The sequence below is a fragment of the Panulirus ornatus genome, chromosome 32 (assembly GCF_036320965.1).
Source record: "Panulirus ornatus isolate Po-2019 chromosome 32, ASM3632096v1, whole genome shotgun sequence".
Lineage (NCBI taxonomy): Eukaryota > Metazoa > Arthropoda > Malacostraca > Decapoda > Palinuridae > Panulirus > Panulirus ornatus.
Genome location: NC_092255.1, coordinates 24,813,753 through 24,833,649, shown reverse-complemented (window position 1 = coordinate 24,833,649; position 19,897 = coordinate 24,813,753). Strand labels below are relative to the sequence as shown.

The window sequence follows — 19,897 nt, the reverse complement described above, 5'->3', positions numbered from 1 at the left end:
ATAGTAATAATGATAGACTAGAAACTACATACAATCTAAACATCAAATACTTACCCTAATAAGAAATATTGATTTGGAGGGATCTCCACCAATTTCATATTTCTTCTCGGGTGGGAGGAAGGCAACTAGCTCCCGAGTGACACACAAATGACCCTCTAGAAGTGTTTCATCTACAGGGGGTTCTAAGCCACCTTGGGCCATCTGGGTTACACTGGCCCGAACATTCTTCAACCATTCCACTTCAGTCGTTAACAGGCGATCAACACCTGTTACAGCCACGCTTGATACACACGCCCAGTTCAACAAACCACACAGCAACTGGAAGATTTATTTCTTTAATACATCATAAAAAACAGGTTTAAACAAAATTACCTGATTGGAAAACATTATACTCTGACAATGATCCAGTAAAAATAGAAAGTACAATTCTCATAATAAATATAGTACATGTAATCTTACTAGAAGAGTATGAAGCCTTTGAAAATCTGAACAAGAAACTTGCTTATGTTAATCCAACAACATAACTCAATGAACATGACATCTTAACAGCCAAAAATGCACATACCTGAAAATATTCCTTGGAATACTCGCCATTAAGCCCATTAAGAACATTAAAAAGCATGACAATGAAGACCACAAGAGTATGTGGGGAATTGGAACATTTTGTTGCCATAAGCAACAGCTGTTCCACAGCACACTGTCGAATACTGCGCTCCCCACCCACCAGCACCAGTCCCATAACCAGCTTGTGGAACTGTGTGTCCTTGGTTAGAGTCTCCAGAGCAGGAGGGTAAAGAGCTAATACCACAGACAGTGTTTCCAGACCTTCACGACACACTGTAAAATCAACAAATATCATCATAGTGTGTTTAGTCGGACTCTTTCATGATATGCTTTTCATCCTCATTTGCAGCATTCATGATTCAACACATTTAATGTCCAAAGGAGACTTTCTTTAAAGGAATGGAAAACTGTTATTCTATTTCTTAAATGCAACTACAGGTGCTCCCCAACTTACTTACTCGATCAAACTACCTCACACCACATACTGTCCTCAAACATTTCATTTCCAACACATCCCCCATCCACTGTACAACCCTATCTGTATCCCATGTCTCGCAACCATATAACATTGTCGGAACAACTATTCCTTCAAACATAACCATTTTTGCTCTCCGAGACAACATTCTCTCCTTCCACACATTCTTCATTCCTCCCAGAACCTTCGCCCCCTCCCCCACCCTGTGACTCACTTACATGGTTCCATTCGCTGCTAAGTTCACTCCCTGATATCTAAAGCACTTCACTTCCTCCAATTTTTCTCCATTCAAACTTACATCCCAATTAACTTGTCCCTCAACACAACTAAACCTAATAACCTTACTCTTATTCACATTTACTTTCAACTCTCTCCTTTCACACACTTTTCCAAACTTTGTCACCAACTTCTGCAATTTCTCACTCGAATCAGCCACTAGAGCTGTATCATCGGTGAACAAAAACTGACTCACTTCCCAGGCCCTCTCATCCCCAACATACTGCATACTTGCCCCTCTCTCCAAAACTCTTGTAATTACCTCACTAATCATCCCATCCATACACAAGTTAAACAACCACAGGGACATCACACACCCCTGCTGCAGACAGACATTCACTGGGAACCAATCACTCTCCTCTCTTCCTACTCGTACACAAGCCTTACATCCTCGATAAAAACTTTTCACTACTTCTAGCATATACTCTCAAGATCTTCCACAAAGCATCTCTATCTAACCTATCATATGTCTTCTCCAGATCCATAAATACTACATACAAATCCATCTGTTTTTCTAAGTACTGTTTTTTCTAAGTATTTCTCACACACATTCTTCAAAGGAAACACTTGATCCACACATCCTCTACCACTTCTGAAACCACACTGCTCTTCCCCAATCTAATGCTCTGTACATGCCTTCAACCTCTCAATCAATACCCTCCCATATAATTTACCAGGAATACTCAACAAACTTATTCCTCTACTAATTTGAACACTTACCTTTCTCCTCTTTGCCTTTGTACAATGGCACTAAGCATGCATTCCACCAATCCTCAAGCACTTCACCATGATCATTGCATACACTAAATATCCTTACCAACCAATCAACAACAGTCACTCCCTTTCTTAATAAATTCTACGGCAATACCATCCAAACCCACCGCCTTGCCGGTTTTCATCTTCCACACAGCTTTCACTACCTCTTCTCTCTTAACCAAACCATTCTTCCTATATATGCTATATATGGTCATGAACAATGTAACAGTGCAATCCAAGTTTGAGTTTCTTTGATGTAATACATCAACTGCATTAAGGTAATGGAAGCCTTTAAATAAGGAAACAACTCAAACTAATACCTTGCCTGGGAAGAGGTTCCAATGACAGTTTCAGTGGGAATATCTTTTATCTACCCATAAGCAATGCTTGCAACAAGAAATGAGAAAGTTTACCTAAGACTGAGAAAAGTATGATGAGCATCTAATCACCTATGTAGCGTAGCTGTAGGAGAAAGGAAAGAAGAGAAGGGTGTATACAGAACAAGCATTTTCTTTTCTGTTACAAGTAAGCAACTGTGAAGCCTGGGAGTCTTAAAAACCTTGTTTGGTGATTGTTGCTACATTAATAATGAGTGAATTTTTGGTTTTACTTCAAACCAACAGAGTATAAATGTGGAAAAACAAAAGAACATACATGACGCCTCTCCAACTTCTAACCTAGCTGATGAAATTGCTTTCCTTCCCCTTCTAACGCTTACTCTCTCGCTCTCTCTGTGCTTCTCGATTGGGGATATAGCAACCTGTTAATATTCAACTGTGCTAAAAAACAACTGCTCCCAATGTCTCTTTCTAAATGTCATCATTTTCCCACTGTTCCAGTTCAAAAACACCAATTTTCAGCCCTGATATAACAAACATGTCTAGCATAACCATATTCTTTTCTCTATCCTGGAGACCTCTCACATTCAACATCACTGAGTCTACTTTCCAAAAGTTGGGGGTGTTGCACAGTTGATGTAGTTATCTTTCTTCTTTCTTTTCTTTAATTCTTGTCTGCCATTTCCTGTATCAGCAAGGTAGCACCAGAAATGAACAAAGAAAGGCTGCATTCACTCATGTCCATTCTCTAGCTATGATGTGCAATACACCAAAACCATAGCCCCCATCCACAACCAGTTACCATGGACCTTTCTATGGTTTCCCCTATGTGCTTCACTCGCCCTGGTTCAATCAAATGACAACAAAGCATTCCTTGTATACCACATCATTCAGCTCTACTCTGTGCACAGCACACCTTTCATCCTCCTTAATGCAAAGGTCCTGACCTCAAAATTATTTCACTCCATCCTTCTATCACCAGTTTGGTCTCCCCATTCTGTCAACCTCTCCTCCCTCATTCTCTCCATATGTCCAAATCATTTCAGCAAAACTACATTCTTCTTATTTACAAACCTCTCTCTCTTACCCTTTTACTACTTACTCCATCAAACCACCTCACATGAACATACTGACCTCAAACATTTCATTTCCAACACTTCCAACCTCCTGTGCACATTCTCATTTATAGCCTGTGCCTCACATCCATAAAACACCAGTGGGACTACTATACTGTCAAACATGCCCATTTTCACCCTCCCAAATAACACCTTCTCTTCCCACACGTTCCGCAAAGCCCAATGACTCACTTCCGAGACCCATTAATAATGCTGGGGTTGAAGAAATGAGGACACTGCTGAGAAATTCATACAAAGACAATATTCAATATCAAGGATAATGATATAAAGGTGATATGGGGAGTTTATAATGGAAAGATAGCAAGTTGCAAAGCACTAAAAATGCAAGCAGAAGGGAAAAGACAAAACTTTTAATGAGAAACAAAAGTATAAATGCATAAGAAATTTAGAAGTTCATTAACAACTATGTTTGATACAAAGTTTGTGTGACAAGAGGAAGAAAGGTTTTGACTGGTGTAGATCGCTCTACTTATATTGTACAAGTCTGTGATTACAAACTGGAACACCCTGTCTGACTCTGCTGCAAATGAAGGTAAGAGCTCAGGCATAGCAGTATTGGCCCTTCTAATGATCCTAACTCTTTTCTACAATCTGGCTCTCTACCCATGCCTATTCTTGAAAAACCTTTGTAGGCTTCAGACAAGAAATGCCCATCAAAGCAAGACTGTCCAGACCTTTGGGCATTAAACTAATGCCTAAATCCCTCCTGTGTCAAAACTGCTAGTTTTAGCTTCTTTCATACTTGCTCAAGGTTTTTGCCTTAGTGAGGAAGTGCTAGGAAGACACAAAAAAATCATCTCATTTACTTACATACGTTCTCTATCTGTCTTCGATTCTATGCATCATAAAACTATTCTCTTTTGCACCTTCTGCTTTCACTCTCTCTCACCTTATACAGTTACAAATATAGATAGGAGAATTGTTAATTTGTATAAGGCACCCGTTACTGATGATATCCAGTCCAAAGAATCTCTAGGATCCTGCTTGACTCTGCTGCCAAATAAGGATAAATAAGACAGCTGCAGTACTAGCCCCTAACACAATCCCCACTCTCCCTACTGACCTCATCAATTCACATCTGCTGTCTTTCTCCTAATTCTCCAGCTAAACATCATTAAACTAATACCTTTCCTTATATAAAATTTTTCTTAAAGAATTAAATGTTTACTCTTGTTTTAACAGAATCTTTTCATATCTCTATTACATGCATTCAAAATTCCATATTAAACTAAAAGTCTGTTCTCAGCCAAACCCACATATTTTCAATTCTTAATGATCTCAGAAATAATTACCAACCATTTTACTCATGTTCAGGACCAACAACACCACTGTCCTAAAAAGATTCAATTTTCCATCTAAAATCCCATAAGCTGTAGCTTCACCTGCTCACATATGTTATTATATATATTCATATTCATTTATAATTTATATTTATTCATTTTGCTTTGTCGCTGTCTCCCGCGGTTGTGAGGTAGTGCAAGGAAACAGACAAAAGAATGGCCAAACCACCCACATACACATGTATATACATACACGTCCATGCATGGCGCATATACATACCTATACATCTTAACGTATACATATATATACACACAGAGACATATACATATATACACATGTACATAATTCATGCTGTCTGCCCTTATTCATTCCTGTCGCCACCCCGCCACACATGAAATGACAACCCCCTCCCCCCGCACATGCGCGAGGTAGCGCTAGGAAAAGACAACAAAGGCCAAATTCGTTCACGCTCAGTCTCTAGCTGTCATGTATAATGGGTTTCACGCTGTACAAGGGGAAGGTCTTTTCATGTGCAGATAGCCTCACAACTACATCACAATAACTAGACACCACAGTAGCAACATCAAACATGCAGCATGAAATTACACAACTGGAACAATGACTTGTCCACAACAGAATATCTACATTGGCACAAAAGTTTTCAATCACATTTATAAACCAAAAACAAATACAAATCCAGCTTACATCCTCTAGTGACCGTGAATGGATATAGCTTTATATGTATATAGCTTTATACTCAATCCATCTGCTTTCTCTACCTATGGACTACCTAAACATAGAATGGAACCCTTACTAGGTGCTCACTGCCAAGGGTCAAGCCAAAAATATTCTAGTTAAGAGAATAGTAATTCTAAATTCCTGCCTTCCTGACCCAAGCAACTAACTCCCAAACCAATGTACCTGTTTTTGCTTGTTAAAAATAATTGTTCATAGTTGAGGGATTTTACCTTGTAAATCCTCCGGGTCTGGGGGTTTCGTGGGTGGTCGTTCAGTTGCCTTTTCAATCTCATCTAATGAAGAGGTGATGAGGTGGACTTGACCTGCAGCAGATGCCCAAGTTATTTTAAGAATAGCTCGAACAACACTCATGTCTGGAACCACACCAGTTACCTGTAGAATTAAAATAAATTTCACTATGTGCAAGTGAGATTACTCTTACCCTGTACTTCATATACTACCTTACTAAAGCAAGAAAGACAATTAGGTAATAAAGAAAAATCAATATACATATAAGCAATATAAATAAATACTCATAATCAAAGTATAATCATATGCAATAAACAAGAAAACTTTCAATCTCTTCACTTATACAATTACTTCCTGTTAACTGGTCATCTCAGACTTTATCGAAACATTGTGCTTTTGACCACACTGTGCTGATTTTTTTTTCAAAGGCCATAACAGATAGGTCTTGAAAACTTCAAAACATTTTCTCTCCAAGGCAATGTCCTGTGATCATGAGTCTTGGATATCTTCCGGAAAATCAAGGTTTGGACCCTTTAATCCTCAGTATTTCCAGTGAGGAAATGTACAACCTTGTTAATGGCAGCTCGCTTGTTTTGGGCCCGCCTTCAGCCAATAAGAGACCTCCACAACGATGATGTTATCAACCAACTTGGATCCAGCGGTTAAGAGCTCACAATTCACAGATTGTGGAATTCACTCCGAAAGTGGCCACAGTCAGTTCAAAAAGGAAGGTCTTTTTGAATGAAGACCACCCCACAATCATGTTACAACATCCTGACAACACAGTAGTAACATTAAACATAACAGCACTACATTACACAACTGGAACAATGGCTCATCCAGAACAGAATGTCTACTTCTCCACAAAAGACTTCAATCACTCTGTTAACCCAAAACAAAAATAAATCCAACCCACACCCTCCAGTAACCTTGAAAAGACAGTCACTCCCACAGAGCAAAACACCAACCATTCTAGGTATCACATATGACACACACAATAATCACTACCAACACTGATAACATTAGTAGTAACACAGTAGTAACATTAAACATAACAGCACTACATTACACAACTGGAACAATGGCTCATCCAGAACAGAATGTCTACTTCTCCACAAAAGACTTCAATCACTCTGTTAACCCAAAACAAAAATAAATCCAACCCACACCCTCCAGTAACCTTGAAAAGACAGTCACTCCCACAGAGCAAAACACCAACCATTCTAGGTATCACATATGACACACACAATAATCACTACCAACACTGATAACATCAACACAAAAGCAACACTAACTGCCACTATATTTGGGCAAGACAAATATTTCTCAAAATCTTACATAAAAAATTCATGTTCCACTTTAACCTATGCCTCAAGGTTTGGCCTCTCCAATCCTCAGTATTTCCTGCAAGGAAACACTCAACCTTGGTAATGGTCTGCCTTCAACTAAGCAGAGACCACAGAGATAATGTCATCAACCCACTCAGTCCCAGCTGCTAAGAGCTCAGAATTCACAGATTGTGGGCTTCAATCTGTCAAGGGGGAAGGTCTTTTCATATGCAGATGGCCTCAACTACATCACAATAACCAGACACCACAATAGCAACATCAAACATGCAACATGAAATTACATAACTGGAACAATGATTTGCCCACAACAGAATATCTACATTGGCACAAAAGTTTTCAATCACACTTATAATCCAAAAACAAACACAAATCCAGCTTACATCCTCTAGTGACCTTGAATGGATAGTCTCTTCTACAGAGCAAAACACCAATCATTCTAGGTCAAATACAACATACACAACAAGCTCCAAACAATGTCAACAAAAAAGCAACACATACTCTAAATGCTCTCAGAACACTGACCACCACTAGATGTGGACTAAAAAAGATACCCTCAAATTCTTATACAAACAATACATCTGCTCCGCTTTATAAACTATGCCTCATCTGCCTGGTCGTCCACCCTCTCAAAAGCAAATACAACAAAGCTGCAAACTACAAAAATTAGTGCACCCAGAACAATTGCCAGCGGCCTAGCTACCACAAACATTTAACATCTTCACAGTGAAACAAAGATCCTCCCAATACAGTCTCACCTCAACACGTTCAGTACTCAGTACTATGCAAAAGCACTAGACTGCTCCCACCCAAACCACACTATAACTAACAACCAACTCTCAAGTAAAAACAAAAAGCTTACTCCTGCCTCATACTATGGTAATCTTCAATTGAAGATCCCCAATCTTCAACACTTATAACACTGACAAAACACAACATTATGAAATAATTTGACAAGCAATAAACAATCCTAACTCGGTCTTCCTCTAACACACCAGACGTACATCTATACACCCCTCAAAAACCATACTCCCGACAAACACAAGTCACACTAGTTCACTTACATTCTGAATAACAACTATCACTACAACATTACAAACAGTTTCAATATACCTAAGCTCTTTCATGCTCACAATGCAACTACCATAAGGAACACACACACACACACACACACACACACACACACACACATCACAACACCTTACAACCTATGGTTTCAACAGGTGGATGGTATTTTGATGTTTACTGAAAAGTGGATGTTAAAAAAAGTGGACAAAGATGAACCACCTGTTGTGCGTTTGGGGAATGCATGGCCTACAGAAATAATAGAAAAGGCACTGAGCATTAAGAACTTGCCTCCATGAACAGTGGATGTACAATGTGAACGAGTTTCTTAGTACATCCAGTGGGAAGGTCTTAAGGTGTCTGGACAGTATTTCTCACATCGCAAGGCACCATACTTCTCACTAAGCAAGGCAACATAGAAGTGTGCCAAAAATTCTCAGATGAGGCACTTGCTGTTCTATATATATCATTCAATTCTGAACTGCACCATTCATACAGTATTTCTGGTGTTAATAAGTTCTTTGACTATGCATTCACATAAAGTGAACCCAGTGAGTTAGGGATTACTTAATCCACCTGAGGATATGGTGAAGAAATTGGTGTCACTGTAAAGGACCACAAAAAGTAATGGAGATCATTATAAGCATTAAAAAAATTGCTGCAAAATAAACTGGAAAATGCTTTTATATTGGGTATGCATAAATATGGGGTCTCCCTGAAAAGGGTCAAGATATATCAGGAAAGCAGTCTGCCCAGTGTTTTAAGAACAATGAACAATGAAGGGTTCCTAGGGCTGAGTAGGAAAGCCACAAAGTAGAGGTAATTGAAGTGGAGCATAAGTCTGATGATTCAGAACCAAATACAGAAATTGATACATTGCATGAAGCCATAGACAAGGCTGTATGCAGTCTGAAAAGAGGACAGTTACGGAAGTGTGTGGAGCAATGAATGTAATACTTACGAGGGCAAACATCATTTAAAATAGTCGTGCAATGATGAATAGAGATATTCTAGGTAATATAAAAGATGAGAAAGAAGAAAACTGCACAATTACAAGATATAAAACAAAGGTGAACCACTACTCATGTTGTGCAGAAGAGGTTATCTGATACAAGTCCATGATCTTTGGGTTTGAAGGGGACCATTTCCCAAACAAAGAGGGAAGGGATGCCAAGGATGAGGAAAATGTCAAAAACCAACTTGACAAGATGTACTTGCAAAATGCAAGTCTAAAAATAAAGAAAACAGGAGAATCGGTAAATACAGGCAAGACAACAAAGGATGGCCACTGAGGATTACCTGTGATGTGGAGATGTGTAGCCAAGAGGTGCTAAGCAGGCCAATAACTCTGCCAAAGAAGAGAATTCAAAGGAGTGTTTGTCATGAGTGAAAACCAAAAGAAGACAGAGAAAGAGCTCATAGTAGGCCAGAGGGAGGAACAACACTCCCACTTCTAGCTCAAGGAGGTCAGGATTAATTAGTATTATATTCCTTAACCCTCTAACCTCTCAGTATTCTGTGCAACTTGCTTTACAAGTTTTATAAAAAAAAATATTTTCATCCTATAGAATGAGATAAATATTCTAAAAGTAAATCTAACCATGTAAAGTCCAAAATAAATACATTTTTGTGCCAGCAAAGAGATATTTTGGCCTGCTGGCATCTCATCATCTTTGGGCTGAGGCGACCAGTGAATAGCCAGAACATCCAGGTTTCTTTCCTCACACATACTTCCTATCTCTCCTCTCTTCTCATCCCACTTACATTCACACATATTTAGACACTCCGGCCTGAGCCTTCAAGGAGGATGAACAGTCCCTGCTTGGCTCCTCTTTCGGTTCCTTCTTTAGAATCAGAAATACATGAGGGAGGTTCCAGCCCCCAACCACTGCCCCCTTCAATCCCCTTTCACGACATGCAGGGAATACAGAAGTAGAATTCTTCTCCCCTACAAAAGCAAAAGCTGGGAAATTCTGGCTTTGTCCTTACTTTCTTTTGGTTCATCTTTTAGCAATCTTTATTTACATATCTCAAAGCTGATAACAATGACTCGCTACTGATAATAAGACAGAGACATGAAAACCCAAGTTCCCAGAATATATAAAGGAAAATTTGCTGCACTACATATCACAAGGCATATAAGAACCAGAGGTGCTGATACACCATCTCTGCTAGACCTTGCTTTTACATACAGTATGGAAACACATATCAAACATGATACACTAATTAGAAAAGTGATCATGTGCTGCTTGATTTTGATTATATGGTTGAAGAGAAAAGAATAGGGGGATCGGGAAGAGGACAGGACTTACAGTGGAAATATGGCAATGGCAACTATGTACAGCTGATCATGTTCTTTGGGAATAAAAATTGGGATAGGGAGTCCCAAAACTGGAGCACGGACTAACAATTTAAAAGGTTCCAAGAAATATATAATGGAGGACTCAGAATATGGGTTCCATTAGATGTAAATGGGAGAAAGGTCAAGAAAGAGTTACATAGTTACACACATACACAAACCACACAGACACAAGGTCCAACTGAGGTGGTCTGACCTTAACACGAGAGAGAGAGAGAGAGAGAGAGAGAGAGAGAGAGAGAGAGAGAGAGAGAGATGAAAAGGTTCCTTTGTAAGCAGAGACCCTCCACTCCCTCCAGCACATGCTGGCAGGAAAACAGGTAGAAAAATACCTTACATAACTAATAAGCCTAGTGAGAATTTTTATAGGAGAGTCATAAGGTAGAATGAATATGAATATGTCATGCATCCCATGACCAATGACATATATTCCTTAACTTCCTCTCATCAGTAATGCTGGCGCTACTATAAAGAAATGTTCAATAACAATGTTGTTGAATCCTTTAAGTATTTCAAAACAATCTATTAATTTGCCCAAGAAGCACCTCTGTGAGACAAGGTTCAATAAAGTCAATAAAAGTCAGAGATACAAGTTGTGCTGAGGGGATTAAACAGATGATACTGTAGCTGCTAAGCATATGAATGATATAAGAGAGCAAGAAATGCGTACTAAACTATAAGGCAAGATTAGCAGAGAAAGTTTGAAAGCAGTATCATGCATACAGCAAAAGACAATCTAAAATTTCTTTTCAGTTCATTCAGAGCCAAGTCAAGCTAAGGGATTCACAGGGATAAACAAGTAAGGATGATGGTGAGACATGTGAGGAGCTAAATTTTAAATATGTTTTCACAGGGAAGGACACATTGCCCTAATAATATCTAGGCAGGATGGGGAAGATATCTTGAAAGGTATTTAAACAACTTTACCTGCTACTCCTCTTCTCAAAAGCATAATATTCATAGCACAATGTACTGAAGTAAGCAATTCAGGTCATACATCCATCATAAGGCTTGTCAAACTGGCTGCTGCTGGAATGCAGCCTCTTGTTAGTATACAATCACTCACCACAGAGATCACTTGCTATTGCTGTAAACTGTACCATTTTCAAAACTTTTTGTTTTTGTTTTATATACATAATTTCATGTATTTCTTAGTGCCCAATGTATACAACACTGCATATGCCTTAGTGACTCTGCCACTTGCCAACAAGTTATTGCTCTGATGAATGATAGTTTGCCAGATCAAACAGCTGCAACTGGTGAGGCAGTTACTGAAATTCTTTATTTCTCTATTGTGTTAATAATGCCTTTCTTTCTCCATAAGCATCATAAATATGAAACACCAGCTAGCAGGTCACTCATATCCTTTCTGGATGCTATTATAAGGGCAGTATTTGTCAGAACATGACAAATATGGGAGAAAAGTACCAATCTTCATTACAGCATGATCAGACAGAACAATGGCATATAATCTGCCAGTGGGAGGTAAACACAACAGGTATTCCTGTAACGTCTGATCAAACTTGGCATGAATTTTGAATATACTAACCTATGGGGTTTTGGTGTTTAGAAGCATCCATTTTCGAATCAACCTAAATACCAATACAGAAGTCCAACTAAACAGAACAAAGGCTGTGTTAGAAATAACGGTGCTTAGTTTCTGTGACAGGAAAAACACATGAATATGCTGATGCAGGAATACAGCAAATTAGGAAAGGGGGAAAACTAAGAAAACTGGAGAAACACCTCGATATGAAGAAAATGGTGGATGAATGGAAAAAGCCATCTGATGAAACTGTCCATGAAGATAATATGAAGCTTATACCTTTTAATATTCAACTGTATTTCCAACCTTAGTAAGAAAGTATATATATGTGTGTATCTGGGTGGGTTGGGCCATTCTTTCGTCTGTCTTACGCTACCTTGCTAACACGGGAGACAGCAACAAAGTATAACAAAATAATAAATATAGTAAGTACCAAAAATAACTAAGAAATGGTCTCATTGGCGAATATCCAGTCTTTAACCACCATGAAAATGTACCAAAACCAAAGTATATCATATTCAGCAAAGATCCACAAATTAAATGTTTGTAATGCTAAAGGGAGTTTAAAAGTTTGGCCCTATGACTGTGGTAATCCCTTTCCAAAATGCACAAATAAATAAAAGAAAAAAGCTTATTAATTTACACAAACACACAAAGTTAAAGGTATAATTCCAGTGCACAAATGACTTCAAATAGGTATCTGATAAAATGATATACTATGAAATTGGAGGAATATAGAAAGCTTAAGTATTGACACCAAATACAATTTAAGAATTTCAATCTATCATGCTCTCTCTACTCCCAATCCAATGGGGTGGATTAAGTTTGCAGAGCTTCTGCTAAATCATTTCATCCCATTGTTTTAACATCAATCAATGTCCAGCAAGTTAAAAGTCAAACAAGAACTTCCACAATTATAAGTGCTTCATGCTTTTAAGTTTTACATACTGCATGTAAGGTGATTCATTAACATACTCAAAATACTTGCACTGCATTCAATCCCAATTCATTCCTCTATAATCTTCATTTGAAACATCCCTAGCCATAATCCATGTCTCCCTTGTGGTCAATAAAATTTAGAAGCTGCTAATGAAGGGGTGGGCATCTGGCTAAAAGTCTCATACAGTAAAAACCTTCAGCAATGAAAACACAATTAGTAAATTGGAGATTACTTGAGTGGTAATAGATGTATGTCAAATAACAGAAAAAACTACATATAAGGAATTTAAGGACAAAACAAAATACAGGTGAACCTTAGAAGATTTTTTTTCACACTTGTCCACTGTTTCCTGCATCAGTGAGGCAGCACGAGGAGTAGAAGAAGAACGGCATGTTCTAAAGATGTACAATGATATAATTGTGGGCATGATTTCTATGCATCACATCATAGCATACATATCATGCATAAGATATTAAAAATAAACTGTGTGGACCGTTAATCTACCAGTTAAATTCTTATGCTTTTAACAACTGAAAAATCTTAAGAGTGAAATCTAATACTGTAATCAAGATGATTATAAAACGTACGAGGAAAGGTAATCCAACTACTATGAAGAAAATTAGTAACATCAAACATTTCATGATAATTCTAGATGTCAGTGTAGTTACTGTGTTAAAAAAAAAAAGGCATTTTATGGTTACAGTTTGTCATCAAATTCAACACACATACATAATTCCCTGTGATCTTACAAAGTGCGCCCAGAGGCATGACGTGATAGTGACCTGGTCGTGAAGTGATTGAGCAAGACGGGAAGCCACATTCCGCACCATACAATCCGATGCTGGGTTTGGAATATGGTGTAGAGCTTCTTGTAACACTAGAGCTTGGGTGTGAGTAGAAGCTGCTAAGCTGCTTCCACCTGCAATAAAGAAAAATACAAGTAAAATAGCTGCCCTACATTTAGTCAAGACCTAGACCAAGACTGATTATATCAATGATATATCTATTCTCTTTATTCATAATCACCCTTTTGATCTCTTTCTAAATGGGTCCGGATGTTATCAAGGACACTTTTTCCAGGTAATGCAGCTCTAAGCTGCCCTACACTCACTGGCATGGACAACATGGACTCCTTTCAAGCAAAAAGTTTTATGACAAGACTTTACTCTTTCTCATCAAATGATGATGATGCAGCCTTGCCAAATGTAACTTTCCGCTAATGATGTAACCTTGAGCAAGTGGAGTTGTCCAAGGACCCTACTCTTGAAATGGTCCAGGAATTACTCCAGGACCACTTTTCTTGGAGCTCCTGCTGCTCCAAGGCTGCATTACTTCCAGCAGCATAAAAATGATATACTCCTTTGGAGCAAGAAGCCTTAACAAAGGTGACTTTTCACCTGTAGTATAATCTCATGCACGCAGAGTCCACAGACTCTGTAAATAGCATTTCTATTTCTTTTCATACATGTTCTCTGTTTCCTACATTAGCAAGGAAGACAGGGAGCAGATGAAGAAATGGCTTCATTCACTCATAACCACTCTCTAGCTGCCATGTATAATGCACCATAGATAGAGCCTCCTATCTAGAACCCAGTTCCAAAGACCTTTCTGTGGTTTCTCCTAACTGCTTCACATGCCCTGGTTCAGTACACTGACAGAGCATCATCCCTTAATTACCAAACTGCGCCCTGGTTCAGTACACTGACAGAGCATCATCCCTTAATTACCAAACTGCCCCAGTTCACTGCGTCCCTGCATGCCCTCCTGCTTGTTCAGGCCCTAAACATTCAAGGCATCTTTCACTCAATCCTTCCACCTCCAAATCAATTTCCCTTTTTTTCTGCTCTCTCCACTTCTGACATGTACACCTTCTTTGTCATCCACTCTATATGTTTACAAATATGGAGATGGCAGAAGTGTAGTATCATAAATACCTGAGAGTAGATATGGCAACATGGAAGAGGTGGAGTATCTTAAATACCTAAGACTGAACACGGATGCAAGTGGAACCACAGTAGCTGAAGTGAACAATAAAGTCAGTAAGGAGGCAAGGAGGCTTGGACGCACTATGGAATGTGTTGAAAGAGGTCATTGTCTTTTAGGAAAGAGATGCATATCTCTGATGGTATATTAGTCCCGTCATTGTTGTATGGATACAAGACAAAGGCCTTCAATAAAAATGTAAGGAGGGTGGGAATGTTGGAAATGAGGTGTCTAAGGACAGAATGCAGTGTGAGGGTAGATTAAATGAGCAATGGTAGGGCAAGAAGGAAGTGTAGTAGAAAGAGTCTGTGTGCAATAAAAGTGTGCTGGAATGGTTTGGAGAGGATTAATAAGAAAGTATACATGCTGGATGTGGATGGAACAAGGAAAAGGGGTAAACCAAGGTGCTGAAATGGTACGCAAATATGGAGGGGATGAATAAGAAGGTATAAATGTTAGATGTGGATGGGACAAGGAAAAGGGGGAACCAAGGTGGTGGAAGGATGGAGTGAGAGATCAAGGGCTGAACACGGAAGAGGGTGTGACATTTGGAAGGGTTACAGTGATCTGGAGTGCTGTGGTATACAGGGGATTACATGATCTCTATGGACTGGGCCTGGAAAAAGGAAGCAGTTGGGGAACCATGAAAAGGTCTATGGAGCCTAGTTGTGAATAGTATTCTCTGGTTTTGGTGCTTTATGTATGACAGTATAGTGTGGATGTAAATGAATGCAGAGATGGGGTGTGGCGGTGGCATATGGTGGCTAGTGGCAAGCATGCTTTTGGATGATACTGTGTTGTTTGTGGAGAGTGAAGAGGAGTTGAAGAAGGTTGTGTGTTTTATGATGTGTGTAAGTGTAGGATATTTAAAGTAAATGCAAATAAAAATAAAGTAATGGTGTCTGAAAGGAAACTGAAGGAAAGTATAGATTTTGCAAAACCATAAAGAGTGAAGGAAGAAAGTGCACTAAATTGTGATGTGGATATGGGGTGGGGACCAGAAGAAGCGAGGGAACTTCAGTATCCACGAACTGTCTTGGGTAAGTGTGGTGATATGGAAGGAGAGACAGGGTAGAGAGCAGTACAGGGTAGAAGAGTCATTGGGTCCCTCAAACAGAACAATGAAGGGTAGAAGTATAAGTATGGAAGTGAAGAGAGGATTAAGGGATAGCACAGTCCTCTCAACCCTTGCCTTTGCAGCCAAACATGGACATGGAATGACACACAGAGGTCAAGAATCCAGGCTGTGGAAATGAGCTATTTGAGAAGAGCATGTGGTGTGACTAGATGAAATGAAGAAAGAAATGGAAGGGTGCATGAGACATGTGGTATGGCAAGAATGCAAAGAGAGTAAATTGTGGAGTGGTTAAATGGGTGAAACATAATACTTTGAGGTGGTTTGGGCATGTGGACAAACTCATAGCTCTCATCAATCTTAAAATAAGCATTTCTAACCTCTATCCTATCCTCACTGTTTGGTGTTTGATATCTAATTGAAAAAAAAGAAAAAAAAAAGTCTGCCTCCTGGTTTATTAATCTCTTTAACACTGATGCCACCCACTTTAAGACCATGTCTAATAGTTTTGATTCTTCAACTTCTGAGTTTCTGTATTTCTATAATCTCACTTTGTGCCAATAAGCACTGTTCCTGTATGCTCTGAACTTTTCATCTACTGTATGTAACAACCTATTTGTACTGAACAGGTTAAGAGTACATAATAGTTGGTAGGAAGCCACCGACCATGGAAGTATATTACTGGTAATACCAACCTGGATATCAGGAGAGTTCGTAATGGGTGTGTAATAAGCCAGTTCTCCAGCAGTTGTCAAGTTGCATTCCTACGACCCAGGTAACTGGTTTTTCTTTGTCTCACTCACACAGGGAGTACCAATAAATATCTGTCTAGTTGGTGACTGCCTAGCAACTACTGCCTACTCTCTCCCCATTCTTTCTAAACGCAAAAAACTGTAAAAAGGTAAAAATCACTCAATAAATACCTGATGACAATGACGTTTCCTCAGTTCCACCATTACTGTTTATGGCTGCTGTACCACCAGATGTGACAGAGCCTGCTACAACATTAACGATAGCATAACCAACAGTCACAAAGGCCAATTTTGCTAGCTTTAGCACCACCAAGAAGGCTGACCTAAAAATACAAAGACCATTATCAGTAAAGCTTGTGAATACCTGCAGAGTTCTTATACCAGTTGTAACACACAGAAGCACAAATGCACTACAAAAGAAGTGTTACTGCAGATTGAGCATGAGTCATTCTCCTGCAAGGCAATGTATTATACATGAAATAAACTTGACCAATAATATACATATATGCATGATAATATGCTATTACAGTACCTTTTCAATGGAATATTGTATGTTAAACATAAACATTATGAATAAATTTCAAAAGTGAAGTTCAACTTTGACATGTGTAGCATACAATTAGTAAACTCAAATGGCCAGCTTCAGTGCAGCATCATTAGGCAGCAATATTTATGCATTGCTCCTGCTCAGCATACTATCAAGACTACAGATATCTTGATTAAACCACTTAAGAAACCCATTATGTAGCGACTTCTTTTCTATACTTGCTCGCTATTTCCTGTATGAGCAAGGTATTGTGTAAAACAGGTGATTGAGCCTTAAAGAATGAAAAAAAAAAAGAGATGATAGTATGATAGCATGCTGAGCAGGAGCAATGCATAAATACTGCTGCCTAATGACGGTGCACTGAAGCTGGCCATCTGAGTTTACTAATTGTATGCTACACATGTCAAAGTTGAACTTCACTTTTGAAATTTGTCCATAATATTTATGTTTTAGATATTTTGGAGTGGATTTGGCAGCGGATGGAACCGTGGAAGTGGAAGTGAGTCACTGGTTGAGGGAGGGAGCAAAAGTTCTGAGGGCATTGAAAAATGTGTGGAAGGCGAGAACATTATCTCGGAAAGCAAAACTGGGTATGCTTGAAGGAACAGTGGTTCTAACAATGTTATATGGTTGCGAGGCCTGGGCTAGAGATGGAGTTGTGCAGAGGAGGGTGGATGTGTTGGAAATGAGATGTTTGAAGACAATATGTGGTGTGAGGTGGTTTGATCGAGTAAGTAATGAAAGGGTAAGAGAGATGTGTGGTAATAAGAGTGTGGTTGAGAGAGCAGAAGAGGGTGTTTTGAAATGGTTTGGTCACATGGAGAGAATGAATGGAAAGATGGAGTGAAAAAGATTTTGAGTGATCGGGGCCTAAACATGCAGGAGGGTGAAAGGCGTGCAAGGAATAGAGTGAATTGGAATGATGTGGTATACCAGGGTCGACGTGCTGTCAATGGATTGAACCAGGGCATGTGAAGCGTCTGGGGTAAACCATGGAAAGTTCTGTGGGGCCTGGATGTGGAAAGGGAGCTGTGGTTTTGGTGCATTATACATGACAGCTAGAGACTGAGTGTGAACTAATGTGGCCTTTGTTGTCTTTTCCTAGCGCTACCTCGTGTACATGCAGGGGGAGGGGGTTGTCATTTCATGTGTGGCGGGGTGGCAATGGGAATGAATAAGGGCACACTATGAATTATATATATGTATACGTTGAGATGTATAGTTATGTATATGTAAGTGTGGACATGTATGTATATACATGTGTATGTGGGTGGGTTGGGCCATTCTTTCGTCTGTTTCCTCGCGCTACCTCGCTAACATGGGAGACAGCGACAAAGCAAAATAAAATAAATATATATACATATCTCTTTTTATTATACTTGATTGCCATTTCCCACATCAGCAAGGTAACACCAGGAAACAAACATAGAATGCCCCATCCGCTCATATATACATCTTTCTTTTTTCTTTCGTACTATTCGCCATTTCCCACGTCAGCGAGGTAGCGTTAAGAACAGAGGAATGGGCCTTTGAGGGAACATCCTCACCTGGCCCCCTTCTCTGTTCCTTCTTTTGGAAAATTGAAAAAAACAAGAGGGGAGGATTTCCAGCCACCCGCTCCCTCCCCTTTTCGTCGCCTTCTACGACATGCAGGGAATACGTGGGAAGTATTCTTTCTCCCCTATCCCCAGGGATATACATATACATCCATAAATGCCCATACATGTACATATACATATCAACATATACATACACAGACATATACATATATACACATGTACATATTCATGCTTGCCTTTATCCATTCCCAGCACCAGCCCAACACAAAGGAAACAGCATCACTACCCCTTGCTTCAGTCAGGCAGCACCAGGTTAGCACAAAAAAAGCCACATCAATTCACGCTTAGTCTCTAGCTGTCTTGTGTAATGCACCAAAATCACAGCTCCCTATCCACATCCAGGCCCCACAGACCTTTCCATGGTTTACCAAAGATGTTTCACATGCCCTGGTTCAGGGATTAATCTACCTTAAAACAAGGAACCTCTCAATTTTTTCCTCAACACTGCGGTAAAGTTATCAATCTGCACTATTTCTTATTGTAATAATGCTCTTAAATCAGCTGAAAGAGGTCAATGTGCTTCTCTGAATGACAATATGAAATTGTGACTGAGAGTCTTAAAAAATAAGCAGATTTTCAAATGAAAATGATGAAGAGCAGGTTTTAATTCCTCTATAACTTGAGTCACATCTAATTCATGCTGTTGAATCAGTTGAATGAAGTTTCAAAACATTTTTATGAGAGACTGAGACTACTCTTTTCCATGCTTCACTGAATCAACCAAATTAGAAAACTTTGACTAACCACATTTGGGGTTCAGCAATTTCCAGTCAGAATAAATAAATACATAAATAAATATCCTGAGCCGAAAGTTACTTTTGCAGTTTTTATGAACAAAACTTTTCTCCCAAA

At 39.1% G+C, this 19,897-nt stretch overlaps 1 protein-coding gene across 1 annotated transcript in view; it reads right to left on the bottom strand.

Annotated features, from left to right (window-relative positions):
- Positions 1-19,897, bottom strand: part of LOC139759273 (ubiquitin carboxyl-terminal hydrolase 9X-like) — a 144,189-nt gene that overhangs the window by 71,511 nt on the left and 52,781 nt on the right. The window contains exons 24-28 of the mRNA XM_071681418.1: positions 17,051-17,202; positions 13,819-13,988; positions 5,795-5,957; positions 566-837; positions 55-318 (exon numbers count right to left, since the gene is read on the bottom strand). Of these exons, the coding sequence (XP_071537519.1) occupies positions 55-318; positions 566-837; positions 5,795-5,957; positions 13,819-13,988; positions 17,051-17,202 (1,021 nt within the window). The remainder of the gene's footprint in view (positions 1-54; positions 319-565; positions 838-5,794; positions 5,958-13,818; positions 13,989-17,050; positions 17,203-19,897) is intronic.